Source organism: Ctenocephalides felis, unplaced genomic scaffold, assembly GCF_003426905.1.
Source record: "Ctenocephalides felis isolate EL2017-DRISC unplaced genomic scaffold, ASM342690v1 CF-g0.4_SCAFFOLD_01492, whole genome shotgun sequence".
NCBI lineage: Eukaryota > Metazoa > Arthropoda > Insecta > Siphonaptera > Pulicidae > Ctenocephalides > Ctenocephalides felis.
Genome location: NW_020537646.1, coordinates 53,529,518 through 53,551,192, shown reverse-complemented (window position 1 = coordinate 53,551,192; position 21,675 = coordinate 53,529,518). Strand labels below are relative to the sequence as shown.

Sequence of the window (21,675 nt, the reverse complement as noted above, 5' to 3'; positions counted from 1 at the left end):
CTGTATCGCCAGCGAAATAGTCAAAACAAACAAGCAGTCAATAAACGTATGTTAATTTTAATTACATAAAGTTCTTCAAACACAATTATTAGATGATGAGTGAAGTTATGAAAACAATATTTGTTTAGGCGTTGTTTAACATGTAAACGAATATTATAGAATTTATTAATCAGCAATTATTTTATTTCTCTAATGAAGATTTGTTTCTAAATGCTCATTACAATGACAAACCGATCATGTTTTATTTCAAGTATGATTTTAATTACATTATTGTTTCTCAATATTATATATATATATATATATATATATATATATATATATATATATATAATAAAATTGTTTCTTGGGCATCCATCCAGTAATTAAAAAACAGTTTTAATGAAAAAAGTTTTTATTTAGAGAACATACGTTTCGGGTCTTGATTTGACCCATCTTCAGTGCATACAAATAAACTTTGAAATATAACACAAAAACACACAAAATTGCACGAAAAAAATAAATATGAAATAAAAAATTGATAAAACGTCGAGTATGAAAATTAAAAAAAATTGTAAAATTAAAATAAATGATATATTTTATTATAAAAAAGCTTATTCCAAACGAACATGTTGTCAGTTTGGAAAATGTGTTACGTGTGTGATGTCATCATCAGTGGATTTAAAAACAGTATAAAAATTAATATAACTATTAATTATAAAATATGTGGATTGGTATAGAAACTATAAATATAAGAGAAAATATATATATATATATATATATATATATATATATATACATATATTTAATGCTATCATAAATATATAATTTATAATAATGTATGTGTATAATGGTCGACACTAATAAATGTGTGCATCACGAGTGTTATCATATTACTAATAAACATTATTCAAAATTGTTATATAATGTATTTATTTTTACTTAACTTAAATTTGCTACTTTGTACAGTAGCCAATAAGTTTTAGTTCAATTGCGTGTGATCCTTACGCGCACTTTTTTTTAATTACAAGTGTAATGTTTATAATACTTTGTGTAGTGCATAACTATATCCTGATACCTATATATACATATTAAAGCGAGAGGTTTTTCTTCAGATGGGGAAATAATATGATAAAATTGTTTCTTGGGCATCCATCAAGTAATTAAAAACCGTTTTATTGAAGGAAAATGTTTTTATTCAGAGAACATACGTTTCGGCTTTATTTGATCCATCTTCAGTGCTATAATTAAATATTTCAGGGTTACAATTGAAAACAATATAAAAAATACATAATTATAGACAAAAATAAATAAAAACATGTAAAAAAACATAAATCTAACCAATTTAATAAATTAGTTTTGAAACAAATATATATTGTGAAAGAATATATGAAAAGTATATATGAAAAACAACCATAAAATAAACAAATGCAAAGAAACTCACCATACAAATAAATTTGAAAAAAACACAAAAACACACGAAATTGCACGAAAAAATAAATATGAGACAAAAAAATTGATAAAACGTCGAGTTATGATAAAATTTAAAAAAAATGTAAAATTAAAATAAATAATATATTTTATTATAAAAAAGCTTAATCCAAACGAACATGTTGTCAACTTGGAGTATGTATTACGTGTGTGTACGAGAGTAAAATGTGTGCGTACGTGTTTGCGGAAAAAAGTGGAAACTGTATCGCCATTGGATGAGAGAACGGGATAGAGAGAATTTTAATGGTTTCATATTACGAAGATTTTCTCAGCGATCATGCGCAGTAGGAACATAGAAAAAAATATGGCATGTGGAAACAATCCATAATCAACGGTTAAACATAATATGTGGATGAAAATAAAAATATAGAAACATAATAAAACAACGATAGACAATATAAAAATGAAAAAATATGTGATGAAGAGAAATTTATTAAGAAATAGTATAAATATTAACTATGAAACGATATTAGTTATGGAACAAGTTATTATATCAAAAATTATAACATAAAGTATATATGTATATATACGCAAAATAACAATTATAGTAATATATAACAGTAATATGTATACACATACACATACATATATATACAAACACATGCACACATACATATACACATATATGTGAACACATATATATACACATGTACATACATATACGAGGTCTGTTCAAAAAGTACCCGGAATTTTCGTTTTTTCAAAAAAATATTTATTTATTCGTCTACATTAATGTGGTCCCCTTCAAAGTAGTCCCCCCCAGATATAATAGACTTATGCCAGCGTTTTTTCCAATTTTCGAAGCACCCTTGATATTCACTTTTTGATATGTCCTTGAGCACTCTCAGCGATTTTCTTCAATCGAGGAAAACCGCCGTCCTTTCATGGGTCTCTTCAACTTTGGGAATAGGAAAAAGTCACACGGAGCCATATCTGGTGAATTTTTGCACTTTGCAACACTTTATTTCATTTTTTACGCAAAATTTAATACAAATTCTTTGACTTTTCAATTCTTCCATTGTAAAAATCGCCGAGCTCAGAAAAACACGTCGAACCTTAGCGACTACCACAGACAAAGTAAACAGTGAATATAGCTGAAAATTTCATCATACTTTAGGGGCATGTATACCAACACAATAAAAAAAAATTTTGACAATCAGACACTCCAGACCCGCGAAATTTAATTATTAGTACTTCCGGGTACTTTTTGAACACACCTCGTATGCATATATATATATATATATATATATATATATATATATATATATACTAGATGACCCGACATACGTTGTCCTGCACCCACCTCTACGTTTTTTTAATATTCTATACTAATATTTATACCGTTCAGTTAAAAATAATCATTATTGTTTTTCGAGTTACTATTTACACCAATATATGAGTGATGTTAAATATAGTACTGTTTCAAATAAAATGATTATTCTCAATTCCCACAATTAACACTTTAATTATCCCTTTAACAAATATTAAAATATGTTCCATAAAATTATATATTAATAATTATACACTGCGATTTATAGAACAAATTTATTTCCAATAGCTCAATTTATTTTATTGAATTTAAGGGTTATACAATAATTTTAGACATACCTGTAGATGTGGATGTTTAAATGAATGACTTTTTGTTTATTCACGGCTAAAACATTGATTTTCCAAATTTATCACACAAAAATCATCGTCTGCCTTTGTGATGTATTTATTGTCATAGCATATTTACACGTGTTGAAAATTGAAATCTTTTAAAAAGTATAACAAATTCAGAAAAAACTAGCTGTAAGTGGAATTCTGTCTTAAGCCAATTAAGGCATCGTGCCTTAAGGCAAATTGCTCAAACTTCCCGTACCAAAAATTATTATTTTTTTAAAAACAATTAAAATTTTTGAAAAAAATTTACTTCGAAAAAATAAGATTTTTGAGAAATTATAAATTGGACGAAAAATTACTCTTTTTTGAAAAAAAAAAATTTAATTTTTTTTTTTTTAAATTTTTTTTTTCAAAATTTTTTTTTTCTTTATTTTGACATATTTTGAATGTACATAGGAATGTAAACCAAATTTATACTTATTGTTAAAATCTCTAAAAAATATCTGATAATTTGATGTGCATATGTCTAATAATCATTTTTGACCGCCATATGGCATTTTTTTTTACTTTTTTCATTAGCTTTCCGAAACCGCTAGACCTGCCTTTATGAAAATTTGATCGGTTCTTCAGCTTGTCAATACAAGTAAAATGTTTTCTGAATTATTAAAATCGGACGCTCTGTTCTCTTAAAAACTGAGTTACCGTTTTTGGCACTTTTTGCTCCGTATTTTCGGAACGGCTAGACCTGCCTTCGCCAAAAACTAATCAACACGTCTCCTTATCAATACGAATCGAATGTTTTTTGAATTATTCAAATCGGTTGATCGGTGTTCCCGAAATCGTCGACGAAAATTTGTATCCGCACATACATACACACACATACACATACACACACACACACACATACATCCATTTTTTCTAAGGTATGCCAAAATATTCAGAAACCTTTGAAACGTCGAGAAATGCAAAAATTTTCATTTTCGATTTTTTTGCAATTACTATAACTTGCCCTACGGGAAGTTAAGTTATAGCATGCGCGATCAAGGTACAATATCACCTTGGATTTTTCTACTCAAAATAATTGCTTCAATAATGTTGCCTACAATTTTTATAATTTCGTACCATATTTTAACTGGCTTTTAGTATTTTAATATCTAAATTACATTTTTCACACTAATAATTCAATATACATTATTACTTAAGTTCATATTTGAAGTGAATTAATTTGTCAAATTTTGTTCACATGTGCTCTATTCAACCCACTATCAACAAAATTATTGTAGTAAATGGATAGAAAAAAAGCGTATGCCCTAATTAATCTTAATCTTAAGTTCAGAAGTGAAAACAATTTGCATTTCGTCACCACCCCCCGCAATAATTGGATTATAACTCTTATAATTCTGATTTTATCATAACTTGTAATATAATATTTTAAAGGTTATTAAATAAGCTACAACTTTTTCTATCATAAATTTTACCGTAACTTCTTTTATTTTGAAACGGCGAAGGGGTAAAGGGCTCGAAAGACACTTCGGTTGGACAGCCGCGCACTCTTTAAACAATTAGAACTCTATCATTATATTTGTGTAACAAAAAAAAAAAAAAAAGCAATAATTAGTCTGAAAAATACCTTGAATTTTCATATATATACTTTTATACGTATTCTTTCAGAGATATTATAATGAGAAATTGTTTTTTTTTAATGGATTTTTTTTATGAAATCATGAGTTTTTTGAAAATCGTTTGTACTAATGTTATGGTATTTTCTAGAATCCATCAAAATCTCTCAAACCAAGTAAATTCTAAATGGAAAACGATTATTTTTAATTTTGGTGGAAATGGCACTCATAAACTATTTGATTTAAATGAAAATAAAAAAATTGTATGCGTCTTTTAATTGCATGATAGCTCACTCATTTTACACGCAGAAGTACTTCTTTTAAAGCTTATTTGGAGAATTATAAAAATCCATTTTCATAATTAACTTAATATTGTTCTTAGAACACTGTAAAATAGCGATTTATTAGGATTTTTATTGATATAATTTTGTTCATTACATAATTTTCGTTAAAATGTATATTTTTGAAGATATTAGCAAAAAACGATGAAAAACGCTAAAAAAAAACAAATTTTCAGTAGCCAGTAACTTGAAAAGTATTTGCTTTTTTGAAAAACATTATTAAACATTTTTTTCTTATAATTAGTTCTTTTATTCACACCCAACGTTATTACACCACTGAAAAGAAATGGCATCCCCCGGGTAGTGCTAAGGAGTCTAAATTGTTTTCACTTTTGAACTTGAGAGTAAGATGAGCCTAATTCCAAAATTCCAAACGAATTGGAAAACAGTAAAAAAAAAGTTCAGACCCAAAGCGCTCCATTGAGTAAACATTCCGTACAAAATGCCAACCATATGAATTTTTGATACAATGAAACTTCTAAATAATTTTTTGAATAAGTAATTTTTTTTTGTATTGTGACTTAGTATAGTAAGGCAAAACGACCGCAAATTGAATATTTTTGAGCGCAATCACTTATGCCTCGTCTCCTTTGCACGAATTCGTACGGCGAATCTGTTCGCAAAGTGCGCAAACAAAATTATTGCAAGCAAAAGCAAACACGCGTACGTTGAGAACACGATTCGGCGTGCGCGTCAGTCGCATGCGCAGACTGTCAGACGCATGTTATATTATTTGCATCTTATATTATTTTAATTATGGCACATCTCAGCTGCTTTTCGACAATAATAATGTAGACATTACATTTTCTTTATTTTTAATCATGAATTTATTATATTTTAATATTGCCTTCGCCTATAAGTGTATAGAAATGTTTGGCAAATGACAGTTGTCATTTGTTTTTAATATTGTGACGATAATCATAATTATCGTCGTATTGATAATTATTGTCGCCTGATGGTCGTCAACCCCAGGGTACACCAACCCTACCCCTAACTATCTATTGATTCTTGGGGTCCATCAGAGAGACGCTCCGGAGATCCTGGCAATTAAAAAGTTAGAGCCAACGGAGACGTATCCCATAGGCGAACGCCTTGGGATACGTTAGTGTTAGTTGTGTGTGTGTTGTGCAACAAGACAGGTCCAGCTTAAAGGTCAGATTATGTAAATTATAAGCTATAGCTATTCTCTCCCCCATATACGCGTACGTTTATATAGGCATAAGATGTAAGAATAAGAAGTATTAGTTAGGGAACATTGACTGTATGCAAGTACAGTCAAGTTCCACAAATACATATGCGATGTCTTATTGACTATTAAACAGATTTAGTTATTAAAGTAATCTTGGTTTCATTCGTATAGTAGCTACTAACCCCCACAGGTAATTACAGGTACTTTAGCGGGCGATTGGAGTGTTGAAGTAACTCCTTCGTAATGGGGTTGCAAGGCTAAAATATAGTATTTGGCAGCCATTGCATACCCCAAGAAGGGGGGCTTCAACCCCGCAATTGTCACAATATCAAACCACGCCTTAAATATTTTAAAGGTCAAACAATGATGAGCGGTTTTTTGTAAATTTTTCCATTTATTTCTACAATCTAACTATATTTCTATGAATCAAAACATTCTAGAAAATATACCGAACAAACTTCAGGAAGATTCATGAAAATCCGAATTATAGTTTAGGAGGATTAATGAAACTTACATTGTTACAGAAAAATTTTATATATAAGATATATATATATATATATATATATATATATATATATATACATACACATACACACATATTTGTAGTCATTTGTAACAATATTGTTATTTTTGTAAAATTGTGATTTTGAATTGGAATATATTAATACATATAACATTATTTTATAATGTCTATTTATTTCAATAAAATATAGTCTTTGTGGTACTACAAAGCGTAGATTATAATTATTAATATTAAACATTCTTCACATAAGCATATGGTTAACACCCCACGACATCGCGTTCTCATGATATCACACCCGTCGGGGTGGTTTCATAGTATCACACCCTTCGCTATAAACCTTGCGGAGCCCGAGACCTTTCCAACGAATGCAACATTATCGAAATCGGTTCGTGCGTTCTGGAGTTATTTCGTCAGGAAGGAAAACCCGACTTATTTATATATATATATATATATATATATATATATATACAGAAGAAGAAGATAATCTATTTGAAATTATTTAAAACAATTGTTGATTATTTTCATTACTCGAATTTTTGATTACGGTGCGTGAAGTTCCAGTACTTTGCATTAAGGCACAATGCCATGCACCACTAATTTTCTTAGCTATAAACCTTGCGGAGTGCGAGACCTTTATAGTGCGAGGCCGTAATATTTCAGTAAGTTCTATAAAACCATGATATATATCGCCGAAAAAAGTTCCATAAAAATCGGCTTAAATTTTTTTTTCAATAGTTAATTACAAGAAAACGGCTCGGTAGATTTTCAACTAAAACTAATCAGTATCATTCCCAACTAATATCTTTCGAACAGTTTTTGATTTTTTAAAATCAATTCGGTAGTTTGAGCTTAAATGTGGACGAAAAGTTTAACACTTTTTTTCAAATTACATAGAAACGGTTTGGCAGATCGTCTCACCAAACGATAGCCCTCATTGAATTTTTAAATTTCTGAAATCGGTTTAGGCGTTTTTGAAAAAACGTCGTTTCAAAGGTCTAATTTTGACAAATGCCAAAAAACGGTACTAATTTTTGCAAATTTTTGATGAATTTTTAAAGCTAAACGAGTTGTCGTAGGGCCGTAATATTTTAGTATAATCTAGAAGACTATGGTATCTACCGTCAAAAAAATAATCACAAAAATCGTCGAATTTTTTTTTGAAAAAACTTTATTACAAAAAACCGCCCGGCCGATCTCCACCAAAAACTAATCAGCACGATTCCCAAACAATATCTTTAGAACGGTTTTTGAATTTTCAAAATCGATTAAGAATTGCGGGCTAAAACGTGAACGAAAATTTTGTCACTTTTTTGCGATTTACAAAGAAACGGCTCGACTGATCGTCACACAAAACTCAGAAATACTTGTCCTCGTCGAAATACATCGAATGGCTTTTAAATTTTTGAAATCGGTCCAACCGTTTTTGAGAAAGCTTCGATTTACGGCAAAAAATCTGTTCACACATACCAAATTTGGTCTCATTCGATTCAGAATGGCTTGAAACGTCGAGAAAACATAAAATTAGCAAATCGGAATTTTTGATGAAAACATAAACTTCTCCTTCGGAAAGTTAATAAAAGAGATTTGTGTCGCACAGCGCGTTAAGTTCATTCCGTTTATTTATTGTTTTATTGCTGTAAATAGTTAAAAAAGATCCTTCTATAATTCTACGTTTGAATAAATTTTGTTCGAATTGTAGTACAGTCGGGTTAGAAAAGTCCATATTGTGTTTTAAAGTATAAATATGCTCTACTATCATAGTTTTAAATTGCTTCGGATTTTTTAAATTATTTTTATGTTGTTGTAAACGTTTAATTAAGTTCTGGCTTATTTCTCCTATGTAAATTAAATTACAATCTAGACAACTAATTTGATAGGCGAGACTTCTAAGTCGTTCGATATTAGTAATAATAAGGTTTTACTTTTGGTAAAAATAGTACTAGTCGTTGTACTAAAATTGTTTACAAGTCGGAGTCCAGATTTATAAAAAAGTTTTTTCCAAGAAACATACAATTCTTTAATGTATGGCAAACATATCACACCAGAAAGAGTTTCTGAGTCAGGTTAATCGTTTTGTACTGTAGAATTGTTCATTTTATTCAAAAGGTATGTTCGTCTGTTACTGGTTACGGAGTTTATAAGTTTTAAGGGATAGGAGTTATCTGTTAGAATTTTCATAATTAAATTGATGTTGTTGTCCCAAAATGTTTTGTCCGATAGAAGTATTGCGTGGTTAGTTAGATTTATTATAGTACCTATTTTCATTTTGAGTGGATGATAAGAAAAATAATTAAGGTAACGTCCAGAGTTAGTTGGTTTACATACTCAGGCCGTTATCTCAATTACCATTCTTACCACCCCCTCTCTATTAAAATAGGCACAATCATAAACTTAATAGACCACGCATTATTATTATCACACAGTAAATTTTTAAGAGAGAATCCCTCTCTCATTTCACAAATTCTAACCAACAACGCCTATCCACAACACCTCATCCAATCAATAACAAACTAGGTGGTTTGGTATTTAGCCTTGAGGCAAGTTACATGAACTTCCCGATATGTTTAAATAATCGACTTAATCAATAAAAAATAAATTAATTTATGACTGAATAAAAGTATTCCGAGTGGATTTATCACAAATAATTGAAAACGAACGAACACTTTGACTCGGAGTATTTTCTAAAAGCAAATTTTCAAAAATCAATAATTTTCATAATTGAACCAGTTTCCAGGACTTTAGTGGTTTATTATGTTCAAGACCAAGTACTCTATCATTATACCAAGTAAATAGTCTAATTTTAATTTTAACAAATGTCAGAAAAACTACTCATTTTCTCAAATTTTGATGAATTTTTAAAATTAAACTATTTGTCGTAAGGCCGTAATAGTTCAGTAAGTTCTATAAGACCATGATATATATCGCTAAAAAAAATCCATAAAAATCGGCTTAATTTTTTTTCAACAGTTAATTACAAGAAAACGGCTCGGTAGATTTTCACCTAAAACTAATCAGTACCATTCCCAACTAATATCTTTCGAACAGTTTTTGATTTTTTAAAATCGGTTCGGTAGGATAAGCTTAAATGTGGACGAAACGTTTAACACTTTTTTTCAAATTGCAAAGGAACGGCTTGGCAGATCGTCACACAAAACTGACAAACAATAGTCCTCACCAAAATACATCAAATGGCTTTTAAATTTCTAAAATCGGTTCAGGCGTTTTTGAGAAAACGTCGATCAAAGCTCTAATTTTGACAAATGCCAAAAAAACGATACCAATTTTTGCAAACTTTGACGAATTTTTAAAGCTGAACCAGTTGTCGTAGGGCCGTAATATTTTAGTATGATCTAGAAGACTATGGTATCTACCGTCAAAAAAATAATCATAAAAATCGTCGAAATTTTTTTTTTAAACTTTATTACAAGAAAACGGCCCCGCCGATCTCTACCAAAAACTAATCAGGTCGATTACCAACCAATATCTTTCGAACGATTTTTGAATTTTCAAAATCGATTCAGAATTGCGGGCTAAAACGTGGACGAAAAACTTTTCATTTCTCTGCTATTTACGAAGAAACGGCTTGGCCGATCGTCGCACAAAACAATAACAATGACAAACAATAGGCCTCATCGAGATACATCGAATGGCTTTTAAATTTTTGAAATCGGTCCAGCCGTTTTTTGAGAAAACGGCAATTTACGGCAAAAAATCTGTTGGTGCACACGCACACACACACACTCTCACACACATACACACATATACTTTTTCCAAATTTGGTCTCATTCGATTCAGAATGGCCTGAAACGTCGAGAAAACATAAAATTAGCGAATCGAATTTTTTTATGAAAACATAAACTTTTCCTTCGGGAAGTTAAAAATAGAATCCTACATATCAAAAACCGTCACAATAATTCAATTGAAAATCGAAACCATGAAAACTACGTCGGAACTATAAGTTTACCTTTCATTAAAGAATTACATTACCTGTGGAGAAAGCTTTTCAATAAAAATAATATTAGAATGGTTTGTACTTCCGAAAACACCCTTTCAACTCTTTATATAAAATTGAAGTCGAAATTTAACCCAAGAATCCTAGGTAATTTAGTTTAAAAACTTAATTGCCTAGATTGTTTTTGCGTTTACATAGGTGAGACCAGTCAGAACTTGCACAAAAGAACATCACTACATAAAAACAACTCTAAAAATAATAACCAGTATAAAACACAACTAACCGATCACATTAATCAACTCAATCATAACATAAATTTTTCCAATTCCGCGATCCTACATTTCGAAAACAATTTATTTAAAAAAAGATTTAGCGAGGTATGCCTAATATCTTTACACAATGAGGCGGCCATGAATAAAAGAACGGACAACAATTCGCTTTGCAATGACTATAAAATAATCCTTGACCATTTTTCAAAACACCACCATATCTGAATGAAGCGTGCATTTTATTATTGTATTATTTTACTAAAAACATATGTTTACCAGTATTTTTACACTTTCGCAAAATTTGTAAACACAATTCATTCAGTATTTAGACGTTAGTTAATCTGTACCCACTAGAATGTAACCAAAAATTGTCAAAAATAATTAGTTTCAATGTTCCAGTTATTAATAGCTTGGTTTATCACAGTGTAATAGTGTAGTGTATTTTTGTATAATTAATTTCCTGTAAGTATTTATATATGAGTTCTATAACTTTATATTATTTTCCTCCTACATTATATAAAATCTTTCAGTTTTTCCACTGAATGACGGACTCGATGAAGACCGAAGCGTATGGATAAATAAAGTGTGGGAGATTGGCAGGTCGCGTCAATTTTAGTAAGCGAGAGAAAAATAATAATTGACATTGAGTTTTGGTTGAATCATTTGTTTTGAGAATGTAAAATTTTGTTCAGATAAATTTATGAAATTTATCACGGTATTAAAGAATAAATATTTTATAATCGGCAATTTATTTGATTTCCGATAGTGGTGACCCCTGTCGTTTGATATTATGCCGCGCCAACACGGACATTTTAGCTGCCACAAACTGCACATTCCGGAATTTATACCAAATGACTTGCAACTTTGGTTTGCTTTGGTGGAGAAGGCATTCGCATCTTCCAATATCCACGATGAGAAGGAGAAATATGGATTATTGGTTACCAGATTGGATATTAGACATTCAACCAAAGTGCGAGATTTGATAATCAATGAGCCTGAAGAGAAGCCTTATTCTACATTAAAGGCTACGTTAATTTCAAGATTAGGCACTTCGGAGAAGTCAAAGTTGCAGTTGTTTATGACGGATGTAGACTTGGGTGATAGGACGCCATCTCAATACCTACGTCATTTGAGGACTTTAGTCGGGACTTAAATAACCGATAACGCAGTTAAAGCAATATGGTTATCCAGACTTCCAGTGGAAATTCAACCATTTTTGGAGGTTGCTTCTGGAACACAGTCAATACAAGAGGAAGGTGAACTAGCTGACCGCTTATTTATTAACCATTCACAGCAACGTGTAGCTGTGATTTCAGATTCACAAACCTCTGAGATTGAAACAAAGAATGCTGATCTGCGTCAAATGCGTCAAGATATAGAAGCTGCTTCAAAGCGTTTGGATAAGATCCAAATGTTTCAAAAGAAGAAAGTGTCGTTTAGAAGACGACAAGATAACTTATGTTGGTTTCATAGACGCTACGGAAGTCATGCGAGAAGGTGTATATCGCCATGTAATTTTAAGTCGGGAAACGATACGGGCGTTCACTAATGGCGACTAGTGACAAACGCCCAAATAACTCACGCCGCATTTTCATCACAGATAAGGAGACAAATGTGAGTTTTCTGATAGACACTGGATCCGATGTATGTGTGTACCCGCGCAGTTTAGTGAGATGTCCCCGTAAGAAATGTTCATTTGAGATTTCAGCAGCAAATGGAACACCAATAGCTACATACGGTATGTTATCTTTAAAGTTAGATTTTGGACTTAGCAAAATCTTATCATGGAATTTCGTGATAGCAGAGGTGTCGCGTCCTATTATTGGTGTAGATTTACTTGCTTATTTCAATCTCGCGATTGATGTTAAAAAACGTATATTAGTTGAAACCTCTGCAGATTCAACGGAACAACTTCAATCGAAAAATAGAATAATACCTTCTATTAAAATGATGACAGCCACATTGTATTCACATGATAAAATTTTAGAGGAATATCCAGACCTAACACGGCAGACTGCATTAGGAGTGTGCAAACTTGTTTCTCAACATCATATCGAAACTACATCAGGACCACCCATAGCACATAAACCACGTCGCCTTGCACCAGATAAGTTGCTAAATATGAGTTCGAAGCAATGATTAAAGCAGGGACAGCACGACCGTCCAAGAGCTGTTGGTCTTCGCCTTTACATATGGTACGAAAAGGTTCTGGGTGGCGACCTTGTGGAGACTATCGCAGGTTAAATGCGCGGACTCAACCGGATAGGTACCCAGTTCGCCATATCCATGATTTTGCGCAAGCATTATGTGGTAAGGTGATATTTTCTACTATTGATTTAGTAAAAGCTTACAATCAAATCCCTGTAGCTCAGGAAGACCTTGCAAAAACTGCAATCACTACGCCTTTCGGGCTATTCGAATTTCCGTTTATGACGTTTGGCTTACGCAATGCAGCGCAAACTTTTCAGCGGTTCATGGATGAAATTTTGCGAGGTTTGGACTTCTGTTATGCATACATCGATGATATATTGGTTGCATCGGAATCGCACGAACAGCATATGCAACATTTACATAGTGTATTCAAGAAGTTGCAAGAATTCGGTGTTGTAGTCAATCCAGCAAAATGTGTCTTCGGACATCCAAAAGTAAAGTTTTTAGGATATGAAGTCTCAGCCAACGGAACTAAACCTTTAGCAGACAAGATACTAGCTATACAAAATTACGAAAGGCCTAAGACGGTACAACAGTTACGTCAATTTTTAGGTATATTAAATTTTTACCGACGCTTCATTTCGAAAGCCGCAGAAACACAAGTGCCGTTAACCAACAAGTTGTGTGGTAATGTGAAGAAAAATGCTGAATTGAATTGGGATTCAAATATGGAGAAAGCGTTTGAAAAGTGTAAAAAAATTTAGCAGAAGCAACGTTATTGATGCACCCGCGTTTAAACGCTCCTCTAGCTATAGCTTGTGATGCTTCCGACCACACTATAGGAGCGGTGTTGCAGCAACGAATTTATGGTGCATGGGGCCATTAGCTTTTTTCTCGAGAAAATTGAATGCAACAGAAAGAAAATATTCGACTTACAACAGTGAACTCCTTGCAATTTACGACGCTGTAGAATTTTTTAGACATATGATAGAGGGAAGAGAATTTGTGATATATACTGATCATAAACCTATCACTTACGCGTTTAAAAAGAAAGATAGCCAGTGTACGCCGAGACAGTTTCGCTACCTTGATTTTGTTAGTCAATTTTCGACTGACATCAGACATGTATCGGGTCAAGATAACGTGGTAGCAGATGCTTTATCCCGTATAGAGATAGTTAACAAATGTGATCTAGATTTTAAGGCGATTGCAGATGAACAACATAAGGATATAGACGTGGCACAATTGTTATTACATTCTGACCATTTTTTATTGAAGAATTGGGAACATCGTTATTGTGCGATGTATCTCAACCAATCATTCGGCCGGTGATACCAAGAAGATTTCGCCGTGCTATATTCAATAGCCTACATGGTTTGTCGCATCCTGGAGCAAATGCTACCATTAGAAAAAATATTCTATGATGAGATGGTTTGTTTATAAGATTTGTTATACATTGTTATAATTAAAAATGTATGTACATCTATATATAAGCTACAAAGTATTAATGAGATCTCTAACAGCCATAGTTTCGATTTCAATAATCCGCACATTTTATATTATGAACAAGATTTATTTAAAAGAAGTATTGCAGAATCGATGTTAATAGCCCATACAAGTAACACAGTAAATTTACGGACAGATACCAATATATTACATGATACATATCTGAATCTCATTAATACTTTGTAGCTTATATATAGATGTACATACATTTTTAATTATAACAATGTATAACAAATCTTATAAACAAACCATCTCATCATAGAATATTTTTTCTCCTAACGACATCTATTTTTCAACTGGACCCTAATCCTTTCTTCCTATCTGATTGCGTGACATTACAATTTCAAGTGGTTTTCAAGTGGGAGAGAAACACCGAAGACCGTTGGTATTAAAAGAGCAGCGAGCAGTGAACGACTTGTAATGAAAAACACAAAATGCTAATTTAGATTTCCATATTTTAAATTTTTTTTTTAATTATAACACACTGATGATGAGACAAACCTAGTCTCGAAACGTTTGTGGAAATTATTATTTAATAAATTTGGTGACGCCACTGACTATTACATGCGTCGATAATAATAATATAGTCGCCATCTCGGGGTTACAATATGCCAACCGATTTGTTCCTTTCTAATCCAGACTACCTGTCTCTTTCCTTCCAAAACTTTGACCTATGACTTCCGACACGTGGTTCATTCCATTCGAGTTGATTTCCAGTTCACTTCGCTTCCAGTGCATTTTCAGTTCGGGTTCTATCTAGTTCCGTATTCAATTCGATTCCAGTGCGTTATCAGTACGCTTACAGCTGGCTTTCTTTCTTTGGTTCATTTTCGAGTTTCCTTCCGAGTCAGTCGAGTTTAGAAGTTTTGTTGAGTTTCCTTTTATTGACCAAAGTGAGGTCATTTTTTAGTTTGTTATTATCATAGAAGAAGAACGTTTTTAGTTTCCATATACAGTCCACGATTACCAGCCATCCGTGTGGTCTACTGATCGAATCAAGGCCACACCACATTTTGGTCCTTCGAGCCGGATCTCAATTAAGATTGAGAGTTTGCATGATATATTTGCATTTAACGGATATCGAGGTAAGATTATATTTCCAAGTTTCTTATAATCCTAAAAATGCCGCCCAAGAGTGCATCTGCCAGTGCTGAAGTCGCACGTCTAATTTCCAAACGAGAAATGTATTTTTCCATTATACAGAAGACGTATGACTTGAGCAGAGATGTGGAAGATGCGTCAAGCAAGAAACAATTCTGTACAAACCTGATAATGTTAGATAACGTTCGAGAACAATTTATAAAACTTACCGACGAAATTAATAAATTAAACTCGTTGGAAAATCCCAGTTTCGTACCGGATTATGCTGCCCTTCTATCCGTGGAACAATTATACGCGGAGATAAAATACATTGAAAAAACTATTTCTGATGTAAACAATACTTCCTCTTTGACAAAAAGTGAAGATTCCCCATATAAATTTATTTCCAAATCCCGTCTCCCAACAATTGAAATACCCAAATTTGCGGGTGATTTCAAAAAATGGCCGCTATTTTACGAAACATTCAAAACCCTTATACATGAGAATCCCGAGATTGACATTATATCCAAATTTCATTATTTAATGGGCGCCTTAGAAGGCCCAGTAATGAAAATTTTCAATACTATCTTACCTACCGCCAATAATTATTTAATTTTATGGGAAGCATTGATAAACAAATACGAAAATAAACGTTATCTGGGCATTCATTATTTCAAACAGTTAATGTCTTTTAAAACTGTAAACTCATCACAGTTGCATAACTTTATCGAGAAATTTGACACTGCAGTACAAGCATTAAATCAATTAAATATTTCAGACCTGTATGATTTTTTACTAACATCAATCGCTCTATCCAAATTAGATACCAATTTACAGGAAAAATTTGAAAATTATTTTCAGGGCGAATATCCTTCCTATAAAGAATTATTACAATTCATAAATAAAGTGCAAAAAGGTCAAAGTTATATTTATGATTTGCGCGAGAAGGTTTCGAAAACCCACATTTCTCATTCGTTGATAACCAGCAATGTCAAATCGTTTCAATGTTACTTATGCAACAAAAGTCATAATATTTTCAAATGCCCGCAATTTCTAGAATTAAATATCAATGAAAGATGGTCGGCAATTAAGAGACTGAATCTTTGTTCGAATTGCCTGGGTCATAAACGTAACAGTCCGTGTCATTCTAAGAAAACATGTCTGTATTGCAATACCAAACATCATACTTTATTACATTCAAATAATTGTGTTGACAATACAAAACAAGTTCCAACAGATATTCCTTCCAAAAATTCGACACAGAAAAGTTTCGATTCCAATCAAAGTAATACTTTATGCGTTGTAAATGAATTAGATTTATCACATCATATAAATCTTATGCCAACCGCAACTGTTTATGTTTTGGCAACAGGTATTAAAACTAGTCCGTTACGTGTCATTATTGATACCGCAAGCGATCGCAACTATGTGACTGAGTCATTCTGTAAATCCGCTCAACTAGAGATAACACCGATCGAGGCTCAAGTCATTTCTATAGGTAACTCTTCGCAAAAAATTACGGGCATGGCAAATTTTATTATTATGTCGAATGATTGTTCCTTTCAAATGTCTGTATGTGCCTATGTAATACATGAAATTGTCAAACCACAACCGACCATTAAAATTCCCTTCGAGTCCATTAATAAATTTTTATCTTTACAACTGGCGGATAATAAATTTTTTATTCCTCAAACTGTTAATGGAATCTTGGGTTGTGATGTATTTAATGCTATTATTATGTCAAATCACATAAAAACCGTCGATTCACCTATCGCATTGGATACAAAATTGGGTTATGTAATAATGGGATCTCTTCCAAACGTTGCATCGCCTGATTCAAGTTCGACAAATCTATGCACGATTGAACATGATTCCTTATCTAAACAATTGAAAACATTTTTTGAGTTAGAAGATGTACCTGACATGATTGTGTCGGAAAACGATTATTGTGAACAGTTCTATACGTCCACCACAGTACGGAATTTCGATGGACATTACGTGGTCGCATTACCATTTCGTGACAACGTTAATGTAAATTTTCAGAAATCATATGAACTCGCGCATAAGCGTTATTGTATTTTAGAACAAAAATTTCGGAAATCTTTTGAATTCCATAAACAATATTCAGAAGTAATTCAAGATTATTTACAAAAAAAACACATGTCATTTTTAGGTCATGTAAATGATTCCGCAGCCAATGAAGGGTATTATATTCCACATTTTGCCGTGATTAAAGACAGCTCATCCACACCGTTACGAATTGTATTTGATGCATCAGCAAAGAATGCTGAATTTCCTTCCCTGAATGCCAACCTATTTTCCGGGCCAAAGCTACAGTCTAACATTATCACAATTCTTCTTAACTTTCGTTTTGGCGAAATTGCGTTAACGGCCGATATTAAACAGATGTATAGAAATATATTAATTCGTGATCAAGATAGACGATTTCAAAGGATACTTTGGAGATTTTCTCCGGAAGATCCCCTCGGCATTTATGAATTAAACACTGTCACGTTTGGTATTACGTCATCTCCTTTTCATGCGTTACGCACTATTAAACAACTAGCTAAAGATGAGAGCAAAAATTATCCCTTAGCCACTGATATAATTCAAAATGATATTTATATCGACGACGTGGTTACCAGTGCAGACACCGTCGAAATCGCAAAACAACTTTACGTTCAATTGTCGAGTTTGTTCCGTTCCGCGTGTTTTGAACTAGCGAAGTGGGCTTCGAATGATCGTCTAATGTATAAACAATTTGAATCACACCATAAAACACAAATTAATTTTTCACAAACAATTTCTGAATTTGATACGTCGGTTAAAGTATTAGGATTGAGATGGGATCCAATTCAAGATTGTTTTAAATTTAATATCAACCTTCTCCATCAAAATTGGACAAAACGTCATATATTATCCACCATTGCTCGTATTTGGGATCCCTTAGGTTTTATTACGCCTATCACCATCAAATTCAAAATGATCATGAAAGAACTATGGTTATTAAAATTAGATTGGGATGAGCCATTACCTTCTTCATTAGTTGCAACATGGCTTAATATTTATAATCAACTTCCAGAATTAATTAATCTTTCCATTCCTCGATTTGTAGGTACCAAAAATTATATTCGTTGTTCTCTTTACGGTTTTGCGGATAGTTCAGAAAAGGCTTATGGGGCTGTGATTTATATCAAGCCTTGCCATGATAATAAATATTACCTTCTTATTTCAAAATCAAAAATTACTCCAATTAAAGTTCAAACTTTAGCTAGGTTAGAGTTGTGTGCGGCGCATTTATTGGCAAAATTATTATCCTTTGTCATATCTTCCAATCATCATTCTTTATGTATCGAAGAAATATATGGTTTTACGGACTCGATGATTGTGCTTCATTGGTTAACAGGACCAGCTCATAGATGGAAAACTTTTGTCGCAAATAGAGTAACGAAAGTTCATGATTTACTTCCTTCTGCCAAGTGGTATCATATTCCTTCCGAGGCAAATATTGCCGATTGCGTTTCTCGTGGTTCATTACCAAATACATTGCTTAATAATAGTAATTGGTTCACAGGTCCCTCATGGCTTTACTCTCAAAGAAGTCATGGCCCATACGTTCTACGTTAGATTCCATGCAAAATGTTCCAGAAGAAAAAGTTTCATCTTGCTTAGTGGCAAACTCCTGTAAAAATGATCTATACGAATTTACTTTCACTATATCTTCATGGGCCAGACTATGCAGAATATTTGTATTTATTTTACGTTTCTGCAAAATTATTCCATCTAGAAGTGAAATATATTTTTCAGATTTCAACAAAGCCGAATTAACTATAATCAAACTTATCCAACAAATCTATTTTTTCGAAGAAATTGATTGTTTGAAAATGAACAAGTTTCCTAAAAGGTATCGGACTTTACGACTATTTTTACATGATGGGTTCTTAAGAGTTAGTGGACGTTTAACACATGCTAACCTGAATTTTGATCATAAATTTCCCTTGCTTTTACCCAAAAAGGATCACGTGATAAATTTAATAATTGATTATTATCATGAGAAACATTTACATGCTGGTCCACATTTACTCACTTCCATTCTTCGTCAAAAATACTGGATTTTATCCATTCGCAGTATTGTACGCCAACGTATTCATAAATGCAATAGGTGCTTTAGGAGTAATCCTAAATCCTTTACTCCTATTATGGCTGATTTACCTTCTCCTCGTGTTATGGAGGCAAAACCTTTTCAGCACACTGGTACTGACTATGCTGGTCCCTTTCGCGTAACCATGGGAAAATTTAGGGGCGTAAAAAGTTCAGAAGCATATATTTGTTTATTGATTTGTTTTTCCACAAAGGCAATACATATTGAGCTTGCCTCCGATTTAACCACTTCGACGTTTTCAAATTGTTTTAAGCGCTTTATTTCACGAAGAGGTCCAGTTTCTTGTCTGTATTCAGGTCGCGGAACAAATTTCGTTGGTGCCAAATCAGAACTGAAAGATATATTTCAGCTTATTAACTCAAAAACATTTAGTGCATCATTAAACTCCGAACTTCACAAGCATAATATCAATTGGTCTTTCAATCCGCCAGCCGCACCCCACTTCGGGGGTTTGTGGGAGTCCAACATAAAATCTATAAAAGCGCATTTATATCGAGTAATAGGTGAACAAATTCTTACTTACGAGGAATTAAATACCGTGTTAATCCAAATTGAGGCGCTTCTCAATTCTCGACCATTATGTTGGATGAGTTCCGATCCAAGTGATCACCAACCTCTTACGCCAGCTCATTTCCTCACTTTAACTCCCTTAAATATCCTTCCATCAAAAAATATATTGCAAATAGATTTACCGACGCGAAAACAATTAATTGATAAAATAATACAATCTTACTGGAAGAGATGGCATTTTGAATATTTAAGTGATTTACAATCACGTCAAAAGTGGAACACCCCTTCTCTCCCGGCTAAAAAGGGTATGTTAGTTCTAATCAAAAATGAAAATTTGCCTCCTCTTCAGTGGTCTATGGGGGTTATTGAAGACGTTTTTCCTGGAAAAGACGGAGAGGTGCGCACAGCTTTAGTAAGAACCAGGGCTACGTTATTGAAACGCCCTGTGGTAAAGCTCTGCCCCCTACCTACACAGTAATTTATGATGAAGAAATATGTTTTTTCATATTTGCAAACGATATAAAAAAAAGAGTCTAATGCTTTATTTGTTACCTTTAATTAATTCCTTCCTTTTACCTTTTACCATTATATGTAGTAACTTTATCAGTAACTTGCTTCTATTCAGAGGAATCGCATGACAACTCAATCACACTCAAGAGCAGAATGTTATTTGCTCAGTTGTTCTCACAACTTTTGATAATATTCAAAAATCTGTACATTCAAGAAGATCGAACGCTATGAATCATCATAATATTGCAGTTATTGTAAAAATGCCTTTAATTTGGAAATGAATACGGCCCCATATTGGACACATTCCAAATACGAACTGGTTGTTTTAAACCATGCTGGTTACTCAAAATAAACTACCACCATTATCAACAAATCCACGAAACAAGGTCAATGAAATTTTAATTCCTATTCGACATAAAGGCATCTTAGATATGACAATTGATAATTCCACAAAGACAAATTTTCATGTGTTCCGAAAACAAGCATGTATGATGCAAACCTAAAATAATTTCCAGTGGTGCTATATGCAAGTCTCATGGAAGTGATATCCATTAATAGAAAATATTAAAAATCATTTGCTATAGCAGAGAATGAAATTTGGCAGCATTATTACAGCAAGGTACTGAGCAACTATAATAGAGTTCAAACAAATAACAAGGTTACTGCTTTCCTGTCAAGATTACTTATCCTTAATATTGATTCTGATGGGTGAACATAGAAGCATTAGATATTCCATCAAAACTTAACTTACTTTCTAGATTCAATTAAGAATCAACATGTTATTTCTTCACCAT

General features: G+C 32.5%; 4 protein-coding genes across 4 annotated transcripts; all 4 read left to right on the top strand.

The window, feature by feature from the left end:
- The first annotated feature begins 11,752 nt into the window (after positions 1-11,752).
- On the top strand, positions 11,753-12,511 carry LOC113371395. The gene is made up of 2 exons (XM_026612024.1): positions 11,753-12,059; positions 12,132-12,511. The coding sequence occupies exons 1-2, from the start codon at positions 11,753-11,755 to the stop codon at positions 12,509-12,511; spliced, it is 687 nt and encodes a 228-aa protein (XP_026467809.1).
- Positions 12,511-13,101, top strand: LOC113371394. Its single transcript, XM_026612023.1, has one exon. It carries the CDS (start codon positions 12,511-12,513, stop codon positions 13,099-13,101), a length of 591 nt encoding a protein of 196 aa, XP_026467808.1.
- Positions 13,102-17,502: 4,401 nt separating this feature from the next.
- Positions 17,503-19,326, top strand: LOC113371393. The gene has a single exon (XM_026612022.1). It carries the CDS (start codon positions 17,503-17,505, stop codon positions 19,324-19,326), a length of 1,824 nt encoding a protein of 607 aa, XP_026467807.1.
- Positions 19,327-19,583: 257 nt separating this feature from the next.
- Positions 19,584-20,849, top strand: LOC113371392. Its single transcript, XM_026612021.1, has one exon. It carries the CDS (start codon positions 19,584-19,586, stop codon positions 20,847-20,849), a length of 1,266 nt encoding a protein of 421 aa, XP_026467806.1.
- Positions 20,850-21,675: the final 826 nt, after the last annotated feature.